At 53.4% G+C, this 11,508-nt stretch overlaps 1 protein-coding gene across 1 annotated transcript; it reads left to right on the top strand.

The window, feature by feature from the left end:
* Positions 1–3,713: 3,713 nt before the first annotated feature.
* LOC132383627 (aminopeptidase NAALADL1-like) lies at positions 3,714–10,928 on the top strand. The gene is made up of 5 exons (XM_059954822.1): positions 3,714–3,864; positions 7,393–7,514; positions 7,607–7,732; positions 10,462–10,654; positions 10,795–10,928. Exons 1-5 carry the CDS (start codon positions 3,714–3,716, stop codon positions 10,926–10,928), a joined length of 726 nt encoding a protein of 241 aa, XP_059810805.1.
* Positions 10,929–11,508: the final 580 nt, after the last annotated feature.

Raw genomic sequence — 11,508 nt, 5'->3', positions numbered from 1 at the left:
GTTGTCACACACCTTTTGGTTTTGCCTTCACTGAATGGATTTTGGTCCAAAATATCCGACTATAACAGAGCCTTCCCCTTGTAAGCTGGTCTGGCCATCTTTGGCTGTTCACGATCCACTCTACGCTTCCCTACGGCCATATCTGATGCTGGGGATGACTGTCGCTAAGCGCTCTGTCCTGAGGGAATGGAAACCACCCTCTCCCCCTCCTTTCCGGAGACACGATCTCAGCCAGACAGAGGGGGAGACTCAGGTTCATGGGAACCAATTCAATTAAAACATTTTCGGCTATCTGGGATCCATTTCTTACCTACCTGGACGAGGCGGGGGGCAGTTGAACAATCTTTCATGGCCCTCATTTGAGACTTAATGTTTAGCAGTCTGTACAACAGGCATCCCTCTAACGTTATGTCTTGTTTTCTCGCTCATTTTATCTTCACACGTGGCTGCGCTTATATGTTCTTGTTGACTTTATTGATTTTTGAAAATTTTGAAAATAAAGTATTAAAATAAACGACCCGTCCCTCCACCTGTCCTCATATCATCCGCAAACATTGCAACAAAGCCGTCAATTCCGTCAGCTGAGCCTTTGACATGTAAAAAAGAATCGGTCCCCACACAGATCCCCGTGGAGAACACTGGTGACCAGCAGCCAGTCAGAAAAGGTTCCCTTTATTCCCATTCTTTGCCTCCTGCCGATCAGCCACTGCTTTACCCATGCTAGAATCTTTCCTGTAATACCTTGGGCTCGTAGCTTGTGAGCAGCCTCGTGTGTGGCACCTTGTCAAAGGCCTTTTGAAAATCCAACCCCACAACATCAACCGATTCTCCTTTGTCGTTGTTATTTCTTCAAGGAATTCCAACAGATTTCTCAGGTAAGATTGTCCCTTGAGGAAACCACGCTGACTGTGGCCTATTTCATCATGAGTCCCCCGAAACCTCATCCTCGACAATCGACTCCAACACCTTCCCAACCACCGAGCTCAGACTAACTGGCCGATAGTTTCCTTTCTTCTGCCTCTCTCCGTTCTTGAAGAGCGGAGTGACACTTGCAATTTTCCAGATTTCTGGAACCATTCCAGAATCTAGTGATCCTCGAAAGGTCATCGCTAATGCCTCCACGATCTCTTCAGCCGCCCCTTTCAGAACCCTGGGGTGTAGCCCACTTGGTTCAGGTGACCTGTCCACCTTCGGACCTTTCAGCTTCCCGAGAACCTTCTCTCTAGTTATGGTAACTTCACACACACTACATTAGCCCCGCCATCTGGAACTTCCACCCCATACTGCTAGAGTCTTCCACAGTGAAGACCGACACAAAATATCTATTCAGTTCATCCGCCATTTCCTGGTCCCCCATTACTCCCTCTCCAGCATCATTTTCCAGTGGTCCAGTATCCCCTCTCACCTCTCTTTTACACTTTATGTATCTGAAGAAACTTTTGGTGTTCACTTTAATATTATTGGCTAGCTTACTTTTGAATTCCATCTTTGCCTTCAAAATAACTTGTTTAGTCACCTTCTGTTAGTTTTTAAAAGGTTCCCAGTCCTCCAACTTCCCACGAATGTTTATTCTATTAAATACCCTCTCTTTGGCTTTTATGTTGGCTTTGACTTCCCTAGTCAGCCACGGTTGTGTCATCTTGCCTTTTTGGGATGTATCGACCCTGTTCCTTCCGCATTGCTTCCTGAAATTCCGGCTGTTGCTGCTCTGCCATCATCCTTGCCAGTGTTCTTTTCCAACTCCCCTCTCGTGCCTCTGTAATTCCCGCTGTAACACTGATACATCTGACTTAGGCTCCTCCTTCTCCAATTTTGTGGTGATCGATCGAGTTATGATCACTTTCCCCAAGGGCTCTCTCATCAATTCCGGCTCATTGCACAACACCAAACTCCAGAATAGCTGATCCTCTCGTGGGCTCATCCACAAGCTGCTGCAAAAAAGGCACCTCGTAAGCCCTCTAGAAGTTCCCCCTCTTGGAATCCAGGACCAACATGACTTTCCCAATCGTCTACCTGCATATTGAAAACCGCACGACCCCATAACATTGCCCTTTCAGCTGCATTTTCTGTCTCCTGTTGTGATTTGTCGGCCGCATCCTTACTACTGTTTATGGGGTCTTTATACAACTCCCATCAGGGTCTTTTTACCCTTGCAGTTCCTCAGCTCTACCCACAACGATTCAAAACCCTCTTTTTGTCACCTCTTACAAGTGATTTGACAGAGCAATGCTGGCCCTCTGTCTCCCTGCCCATCCTTTCGACAGAATGTGCATCTTTGGACATTACGCTTCCAGCTTTAATCTTCTTTCAGTCATGATTCAGTGAGGCCTACGTACCTGCCAATCAGCAAAACTGCTGCAAGTCCTTCTACCTTATTCTGTATTCTGCACGCATTCAAATATAACCCCCTCAGTCCTGCCTCCACCCTTTTCAACTCTGTCCACCTTTCAGATTGCAACTCATCCCCTTGACTGCAGTTTTGCCCGATCACTGCACGTCGCCTCTGTTTGTAAACCTGCTAGCTCACCTTCAGCACTATCATCCGCCTTGCCTACGATACTGGCTGCATTGCAATACACGCAACTCAGGACGCTGGTCGTACCACGCTCAACCTTCTGATCCCTGACGTTGTCTGAGGTCTCACCAGCATCTGTCGCCACTGACTGTTCGGGCACTCTGGTTCCCGTCCCCCTGGAACTAGTTTAAACCCATCGTGCAGCATTAACAAACCTTCCCAGAGGATATTAGTCCCCCTCCAGTTCAGGTGTAAACCGTCTCTTCTGTACAGGTCCCCCCTTCCCTGGTAGAGAGCCCAGTGATCCAAAATCCTTATGCCCCCCCCCTCCTACACCACTTCCCTGGCCACGTGTTCAATTGTATCATCTTCCAACTCCAGGGAGACCTGGGTTCAATCCCAACTCTGTGTGTGGGTGTGTCTGTGAGTGTCTGTGAGTGAGTGTGTGTGTGTGTGTGTGAATGTGTGTGTGTGTGTGTGTGTGTGTGTGTGTGTGTGTGTGTGTGTGTGTGTGTGTGTGTGTGTGAATGTGTGTGTGTGTGTGTGTGTGTGTGTGTGTGTGTGTGTGTGTGTGCGTGTGTGAGTGTGTGTGTGTGTGTGTGTGTGTGCGTGTGTGCCCACAGCAGGGCAACCAAAACTGAACACACTATTCCAAACGTGGCCTCACCAACGTCTTGTATAATCTGCCTGAATAGATAGAATGGGCTTGATGGGTTAAAGGGCCTGTTGCTGCATCTCATAGAGCACGTTGAAATCGAGCTCACAACTTGTTCCACACTCTCACCACCGTCTGAGTGAAGAAATTCCCCCTCACATTCCCCTTAAACATTTCCCCCTTCACCCTTAACCCATGACCTCCAGTTGTAGTCCCACCCACCCTCAGTGGAAAAAGCCTGCTGGGACCAACCCGATCTAAACTTCCACACGGCCCAGAATAAAGTTCTCATCTATTCAACCTTTCCCCAGAACTCGGGCCCTCGAGTCCCGGCAACATCCTTGTACATTTACTCTGCCCTCGCAGGGCATTGGCAGGGCGACGCTCTGTGGGTGAGAGGGCACTGTATCCGGTGCCATCCCGGTATGTGCAGGCTCCGGATGAGCAGTACCACACGATGTAAACTGCTTGGCCAAACGAGCGGCCAGGAACTGACCCTCCGCTGTGCTCCCTCACCCCAGGGTCCTCACCAAGAAGCCACACATGGCCACCAGCGCAGGAGACATAGATCTGGTGAAGCTGCTGCTGGACAGGTGGAGCGACCCCGACTCGGGACTGGACGAGGCCAAGAAGGTGACGTACAATGTACTGCTGTCCTTTCCGCAGAAGGCCAAGCCCAACTCAGTGACTGTGGGTAAGAGACTCTACTCCAAACATTCCAGCGAGGGTCGGAGGAAATCTTTGTACTGATTTACGTCCCTCAATACTGAGGCTGTGCCCTCTGGACCTAGACTCCCCCACTATAGGAAACATCCTCTCCACATCCACTCTGTCTGTGTCCTCTGGTCCTAGACTCCCCCACTATAGGAAACATCCTCTCCACATCCACTCTGTCTGTGTCCTCTGGTCCCAGACTCCCCCACTATAGGAAACATCCTCTCCACATCCACTCTATCTGTGTCCTCTGGTCCTAGACTCCCCCACTATAGGAAACATCCTCTCCACATCCACTCTGTCTGTGTCCTCTGGTCCTAGACTCCCCCACTATAGGAAACATCCTCTCCACATCCACTCTATCTGTGTCCTCTGGTCCTAGACTCCCCCACTATAGGAAACATCCTCTCCACATCCACTCTATCTGTGTCCTCTGGTCCTAGACTCCCCCACTATAGGAAACATCCTCTCCACATCCACTCTATCTGTGTCCTCTGGTCCTAGACTCCCCCACTGTAGGAATCATCCTCTCCACATCCACTCTATCTGTGTCCTCTGGTCCTAGACTCCCCCACTGTAGGAATCATCCTCTCCACATCCACTCTATCTGTGTCCTCTGGTCCTAGACTCCCCCACTATAGGAAACGTCCTCTCCACATCCACTCTATCTGTGTCCTCTGGTCCGAGACTCCCCCACTATAGGAAACATCCTCTCCACATCCACTCTATCGGTGTCCTCTGGTCCTGGACTCCCCCACTATAGGAAACATCCTCCCCACATCCACTCTATCTGTGTCCTCTGGTCCTGGACTCCCCCACTATAGGAAACATCCTCTCCACATTCACTCTATCGGTGTCCTCTGGTCCTGGACTCCCCCACTATAGGAAACATCCTCCCCACATCCACTCTATCTGTGTCCTCTAGTCCTAGACTCCCCCACTGTAGGAAACATCCTCTCCACATCCACTCTATCTGTGTCCTCTGGTCCTAGACTCCCCCACTGTAGGAATCATCCTCTCCACATCCACTCTATCTGTGTCCTCTGGTCCTAGACTCCCCCACTATAGGAAACGTCCTCTCCACATCCACTCTATCTGTGTCCTCTGGTCCGAGACTCCCCCACTATAGGAAACATCCTCTCCACATCCACTCTATCGGTGTCCTCTGGTCCTAGATTCCCCCACTATAGGAAACATCCTCTCCACATCCACTCTGTCTGTGTCCTCTGGTCCCAGACTCCCCCACTATATTAAACATCCTCTCCACATCCACTCTATCTGTGTCCTCTGGTCCTAGATTCCCCCACTATAGGAAACATCCTCTCTACATCCACTCTATCTAAATGTCTATTATTGGAATGCATGCTTGCAAGGTCAGATGGGGGAGACTTGGAATGAGACATGTGAATGAGATGTTCCCATAGAGAGTGACAGGTGACTGGACGAAGCTGTCAGGGGTGGTGAGGGGTTCAGATATGATAGAGGTGTTTAAGAGGCTCTGATGTGAATGTGCAGAGAATGGAATGATATGGATGTGCAGGCAAAATGGATTCAGATTTGGTAGACAGACAGACATTATCGATCCCGAGGGAAACTGGGTTTCGTTACAGCCGCACCAACCAAGAATAGTGTCGGAATATAGCAATATAAAGCCATAAATAATTAAATAGTAATAAGTTAATCATACCAAGTGTAATAAGTCCAGGACCAGCCTATTGGCTCAGGGTGTCTGACACTCCGAGGGAGGAGTTGTAAAGTTTGATGGCCACAGGCAGGAATGACTTCCTATGACGGTCAGTGTTGCATCTCGGTGGAATGAGTCTCTGGCTGAATGTACTCCTGTGCCTAACCAGTACATTATGGAGTGGATGGGAGACATTGTCCCAGATGGCATGCAACTTGGACAGCATCCTCTTTTCAGACACCACCGTCAGAGAGTCCAGTTCCACCCCCACAACATCACTGGCCTTACGAATGAGTTTGTTGGTTCTGTTGGTGTCTGCTACCCTCAACCTGCTGCCCCAGCACACAATAGCAAACATGATAGCACTGGCCACCACAGACTCGTAGAACATCCTCAGCATCGTCCAGCAGATGTTAAAGGACCTCAGTCTCCTCAGGAAGTAGAGACGACTCTGACCCTTCTTGTAGACAGCCTCAGTGTTCTTTGACCAGTCCAGTTTATTGTCAATTTGTATCCCCAGGTATTTGTAATCCTCCACCATGTCCGCACTGACCCCTTGGATGGAAACAGGGGTCCCCGGTGCCTTAGTCCTCCTCAGGTCCACCACCAGCTCCTTAGACTTTCTCACATTAAGCTGCAGATGGTTCTGCTCGCACCACGTGACAAAGTTTCCCACCGTAGCCCTGTACTCCACCTCGTCTCCCTCGCTGAGAGTTGAGGGCCTCCACTTGGTCAGAGTCGGCCACAGATACTGCATCCTCGCCGTCAGGGCAGAATGATGCAGAGAGCAAGCTTCCCCTCTCCACGCACGGGGAGGCCGATACAGCATCGCGGGAGCTGTCAGCCAGTGTTGAGCTCAATGTAGGACTGCCTTTGGGACTCCAGCTTGGGGTTTACCCCCGAAACCCTCCCCGCGCGTGGGTGTGGTCGCAAGGCGGGTGAGGTTTGAGATCAGAGTTTTCCTTCTGGATGGGCCGCCAACCGCGGCTGACGAGCTCAGTCTGCCCGAGGCGACAGAAGGGTGGCTGCCCCTTCTCCTGTCACCGGGCTTGGTAGCTGAGCCACACATGAAGGCCAGGAGCCTATTTGAGACGCACGCCATTGGGAGTGGGAGGTTGTCCCCATTTCCACCCCTGGCTATGACAACCTTAACGATTACCCCTTCGTAATAATGATCAATTAGTCACAGGAAGAATCTGTATTTACCTTTATTGTCTCAACTAGAACAACATGTGGGTGCACAAACGGTGTGCACAGCCACTGGGGAGCTCTGCCCCTCCCCGAAGAATTAACGACCTACACTGGCCAGTTCCCCATAGTCCCAGTCCAATCTCCCCGTGTCGGCGATCTGCGAGGGATCTGTCGCCCCTTTGCTTTCGGAGCCTCTCATCGTTCCTCACCAGCCCAAATGTGCTTCAATCTCATTGGCTCAAGGTCGCCTGATCAACCCGGGTCACTTTCTTATTGGCTACCCTCAGCCTTGTGCCTTTTATTCTTTCCATCTCTTGACTGGATCAAACCAGGTGACCCGGACACTGAGCTGAATGAACTACTCCAAACCAAAACCAGTCACTTTACATAATAAATCGCTATTTGTCTGAGAACAAAGTAGGTAACTCCTCCCATCTCTCTGATTAAATTACATCACAGGAAGAAATTAGTTTATCAAGCAGTTCCCAAAATGGTGGCTGCAGGGACAGCCTCACAAAATGGCCGCCTCTATTCCTGCTCACTGATTGTCATTCCTTCTGGCCAGCAGCATTGTGGGCTGAACGGCCTGTTGCTATTTGGTGCTGCTGCACATGTTCTCTGCTCTTTCCTCAGTCTCCCCCAGTGGGACAGAACTCTTCAGGTCTCGTGTAAAGGAGGTGAATTACACCCAGGATCAACTGGACCCAGATGTGGTGCAGCCCTTTGCTGCTTTTGCGCCTAACGGAACAGCGAAGGTAAGGTCTGGACCCCCCCCCCCCCCCCCGAAGCCTCTCCCCCCACCCCTCGTTGTGTCCAGTGGTAACTGGTTCTCTGTCCTATGACACAGGGTAAGCTGGTGTACGCCAACCATGGGAGCATGGCGGACTTCCAGCACCTGATTCAGAAACATCACATTGACCTCAACGACACAGTGGCCATCGTCAAGTACGGAGGCACGGGCCGGGTGGACAAGGTATGACGGAATGGGGGTCGCTGCCTCCGTGGGGCATGGGGTGGGAGGGCAATGATGAGCAGTCCTTACCTCCCAGAGGCAGAGAGCCCTGGAGTTACCCAGCACAGAATTAGGCCTCTTGTCGTGGCCAAGCAAGATCACCATTTGCCCAGGTTCCACTACACACAGCCTGAGACTTCTCCACCGTCCTGTACTTGTCACCGTGGAGCGGGCAGCGGGTTTGCCAATCCGGCGGGGGCAAAGGATGTTGGGAATGGTGAGGGTGGAGCGCCGTGGGAGGGGAGTCTCGGATGGGATGGGTGGGGAGGTGAGGGGGAGTGATGGACAGACGGAGGAGGGAGAGTGGGAATAGTGACAGAGACTGGGAGGGGATGGGTGGGGAGGTGAGGGGGAGTGATGGACAGACGGAGGAGGGAGAGTGGGAATAGTGACAGAGACTGGGAGGGGATGGGTGGGGAGGTGAGGGGGAGTGATGGACAGACGGAGGAGGGAGAGTGGGAATAGTGACAGAGACTGGGAGGGGATGGGTGGGGAGGTGAGGCGGAGTGATGGACAGACGGAGGAGGGGAGAGTGGGAATAGTGACAGAGACTGGGAGGGGATGGGTGGGGAGGTGAGGCGGAGTGATGGACAGACGGAGGAGGGGAGAGTGGGAATTGTGACAAACTGGGATGGGATGGGTGGGGAGGTGAGGGGGAGTGATGGACAGACGGAGGAGGGAGAGTGGGAATAGTGGCAGAGACCGGGACGGGATGGGTGGGGAGGTGAGGGGGAGTGACGGAGGAGGGAGAGTGGGAATAGTGGCAGAGACTGGGAGGGGATGGGTGGGGAGGTGAGGGGGAGTGATGGACAGACGGAGGAGGGAGAGTGGGAATAGTGACAGAGACTGGGAGGGATGGGTAGGGAGGTGAGGGGGAGTGATGGACAGACGGAGAGTGGGAATAGTGTCAGAGACTGCGAGGGGATGGGTGGGGAGGTGAGGGGGAGTGATGGACAGACAGAGGAGGGAGAGTGGGAATAGTGACAGACTCGGAGGGGATGGGTGGGGAGGTGAGGGGGAGTGATGGACAGACGGAGGAGGGAGAGTGGGAATAGTGACAGAGACTGGGAGGGGATGGGTGGGGAGGTGAGGGGGAGTGATGGACAGACGGAGGAGGGGAGAGTGGGAATAGTGACAGAGACTGGGAGGTGATGGGTGGGGAGGTGAGGGGGAGTGATGGACAGACGGAGGAGGGAGAGTGGGAATAGTGACAGAGACTATGAGGGGATGGGTGGGGAGGTGAGGGGGAGTGATGGACAGACGGAGGAAGGAGAGTGGGAATAGTGACAGACTGGGAGGGGATGGGTGGGGAGGTGAGGGGGAGTGATGGACAGACGGAGGAGGGAGAGTGGTAATAGTGACAGAGACTGGGAGGGGATGGGTGGGGAGGTGAGGGGGAGTGATAGACAGACGGAGGAGGGAGAGTGGGAATAGTGACAGAGTCTGGGAGGGGATGGGTGGGTAGGTGAGGGGGAGTGATGGACAGATGGAGGAGGGAGAGTGGGAATAGTGACAGAGTCTGGGAGGGGATGGGTGGGTAGGTGAGGGGGAGTGATGGACAGATGGAGGAGGGAGAGTGGGAATAGTGACAGAGACTGGGAGGGGATGGGTGGGGAGGTGACGGGAAGTGATGTACAGACGGAGGAGGGAGAGTGGGAATAGTGACAGAGACTGGGAGGGGATGGGTAGGGAGGTGAGGGGGAGTGATGGACAGACGGAGGAGGGGAGAGTGGGAATAGTGACAGAGACTGGGAGGTGATGGGTGGGGAGGTGAGGGGGAGTGATGGACAGACGGAGGAGGGAGAGTGGGAATAGTGACAGAGACTATGAGGGGATGGGTGGGGAGGTGAGGGGGAGTGATGGACAGACGGAGGAAGGAGAGTGGGAATAGTGACAGACTGGGAGGGGATGGGTGGGGAGGTGAGGGGGAGTGATGGACAGACGGAGGAGGGAGAGTGGTAATAGTGACAGAGACTGGGAGGGGATGGGTGGGGAGGTGAGGGGGAGTGATAGACAGACGGAGGAGGGAGAGTGGGAATAGTGACAGAGTCTGGGAGGGGATGGGTGGGTAGGTGAGGGGGAGTGATGGACAGACGGAGGAGGGAGAGTGGTAATAGTGACAGAGACTGGGAGGGGATGGGTGGGGAGGTGAGGGGGAGTGATAGACAGACCGAGGAGGGAGAGTGGGAATAGTGACAGAGACTGGGAGGGGATGGGTGGGGAGGTGAGGGGGAGTGATGGACAGACGGAGGAGAGAGAGTGGGAATAGTGACAGAGACTGGGAGGGGATGGGTGGGGAGGTGAGGGGGAGTGATGGACAGATGGAGGAGGGAGAGTGGGAATAGTGACAGAGACTGGGAGGGGATGGGTGGGGAGGTGACGGGAAGTGATGTACAGACGGAGGAGGGAGAGTGGGAATAGTGACAGAGACTGGGAGGGGATGGGTAGGGAGGTGAGGGGGAGTGATAGAAAGATAGATGAGGGGGGAGTGTGAAGGTGGAGGGGCTTTCAATGAGGAAAATTAAGGGCGATGAAAAAGATTTGGAGAGGAAGTTGTTCGAAGAGGGGAAGCTTTCGATGAACGAATACCCACTCCAGCACCCTCCTTTGTCCCACCCTCCGCTGACCTACCCTCAGTCAGGGAGCTCTGACGGGGCGGGGACATAACTTCTCCTGATTTGTGCCGCCAGGCCATCAATGGAGCCCACTTCGGGGTGGTGGGCATCATCGTCTACACGGACCCGGCGGACATGAACGACGGCAAAGTTAGCGATGTGAACGAGACCTACCCCCACTCCTGGTATCTCCCGCCCTCCGGTGTCGAGCGGGGATCGTACAAGAAATACTTCGGTGACCAGCTGACCCCCTACTACCCTGCGAAAGGTACTCTTCCCACCTCAGCTCGCTCTGCTTCACGCCTGCACTCTGAACTCGCGCTTGTGTGCTCAGGTCAGGGCGTATTAACGGGGTCTGTGGCCTCGCCCACAGGGATAATATTTTGTAAAATTGGACCCCCCACCCAGGGTATTTTACACCCCCCCCCGGCGGGCAGAAGATAGAAAAGCACGTATCACCAGAGCTGAAGGGCGGCTTCTGTTATCAGACTCTCGAACGGTTCTCCCAGGGTGGAGACACGTCTCTACCAAAGGAGGTGTGAGAGGCTCCTTCCTCTGCTGGCCTGCGGGTCACCCTGGGGCGAGCTGCCGCTCCCACTTCGCCCCCGATCAGGGTGACGAAACTCCGGCACCCTGAGGGTGTGCTAGCCTTCCAGGCCGCGTCCTTGGCGTGTCGAAAAGTGGCCGGTCGCGAGGCCCTGACAGCGGGTCCCATTCCCGCGGAGAACCGAAGTCAGCGTGGAACCTCGGGTCAGGGTCTTCAGAAGAACCCTGAAGGGGAAGAAGGAGATATTAAAGATGGAAATAGAACTCTTTCCAAAGATGCAAGCCAAGGAATTGCCGATCGGCACCATTGTCGCCTAATCTCTGACTGGTGACGTAGAAGCAGAATCAGGCCATTCGGCCCATCGAGTCTGCCCCGCCATTCCATCATGGCTGATTTAGTTTCCCTCTCAACCCCATTCTCCTGGAACCTTTGGCGCCCTTATCAGCCTCTGCTTCAAATACACGGGGTGGCCTGGCCTCCATTCCCTTTACGGCAATGAATTCCACAGATTCACCACAGAAGACCATAAGACATGGGGGCAGAATTAGGCCATTCAGCCCATCGAGTCAGCTCCG

Source organism: Hypanus sabinus, chromosome 31 (assembly GCF_030144855.1).
Source record: "Hypanus sabinus isolate sHypSab1 chromosome 31, sHypSab1.hap1, whole genome shotgun sequence".
Taxonomy (NCBI): domain Eukaryota; kingdom Metazoa; phylum Chordata; class Chondrichthyes; order Myliobatiformes; family Dasyatidae; genus Hypanus; species Hypanus sabinus.
The sequence above is the reverse complement of the archived record's forward strand: the minus strand, read 5'-3'. Positions and strand labels throughout refer to the sequence as shown.

Bases quoted from the DNA above. Each gene is read 5' to 3' on its own strand.
- LOC132383627 (XM_059954822.1), top strand. From the start codon at position 3,714: ATGGCCACCAGCGCAGGAGACATAGATCTGGTGAAGCTGCTGCTGGAC. The intron at 7,515-7,606 runs GTAAGGTCTGGA...CCTATGACACAG, and splicing joins CGCCTAACGGAACAGCGAAG to GGTAAGCTGGTGTACGCCAA. The intron at 10,655-10,794 runs GTACTCTTCCCA...CCCCCCACCCAG, and splicing joins CCCCTACTACCCTGCGAAAG to GGTATTTTACACCCCCCCCC.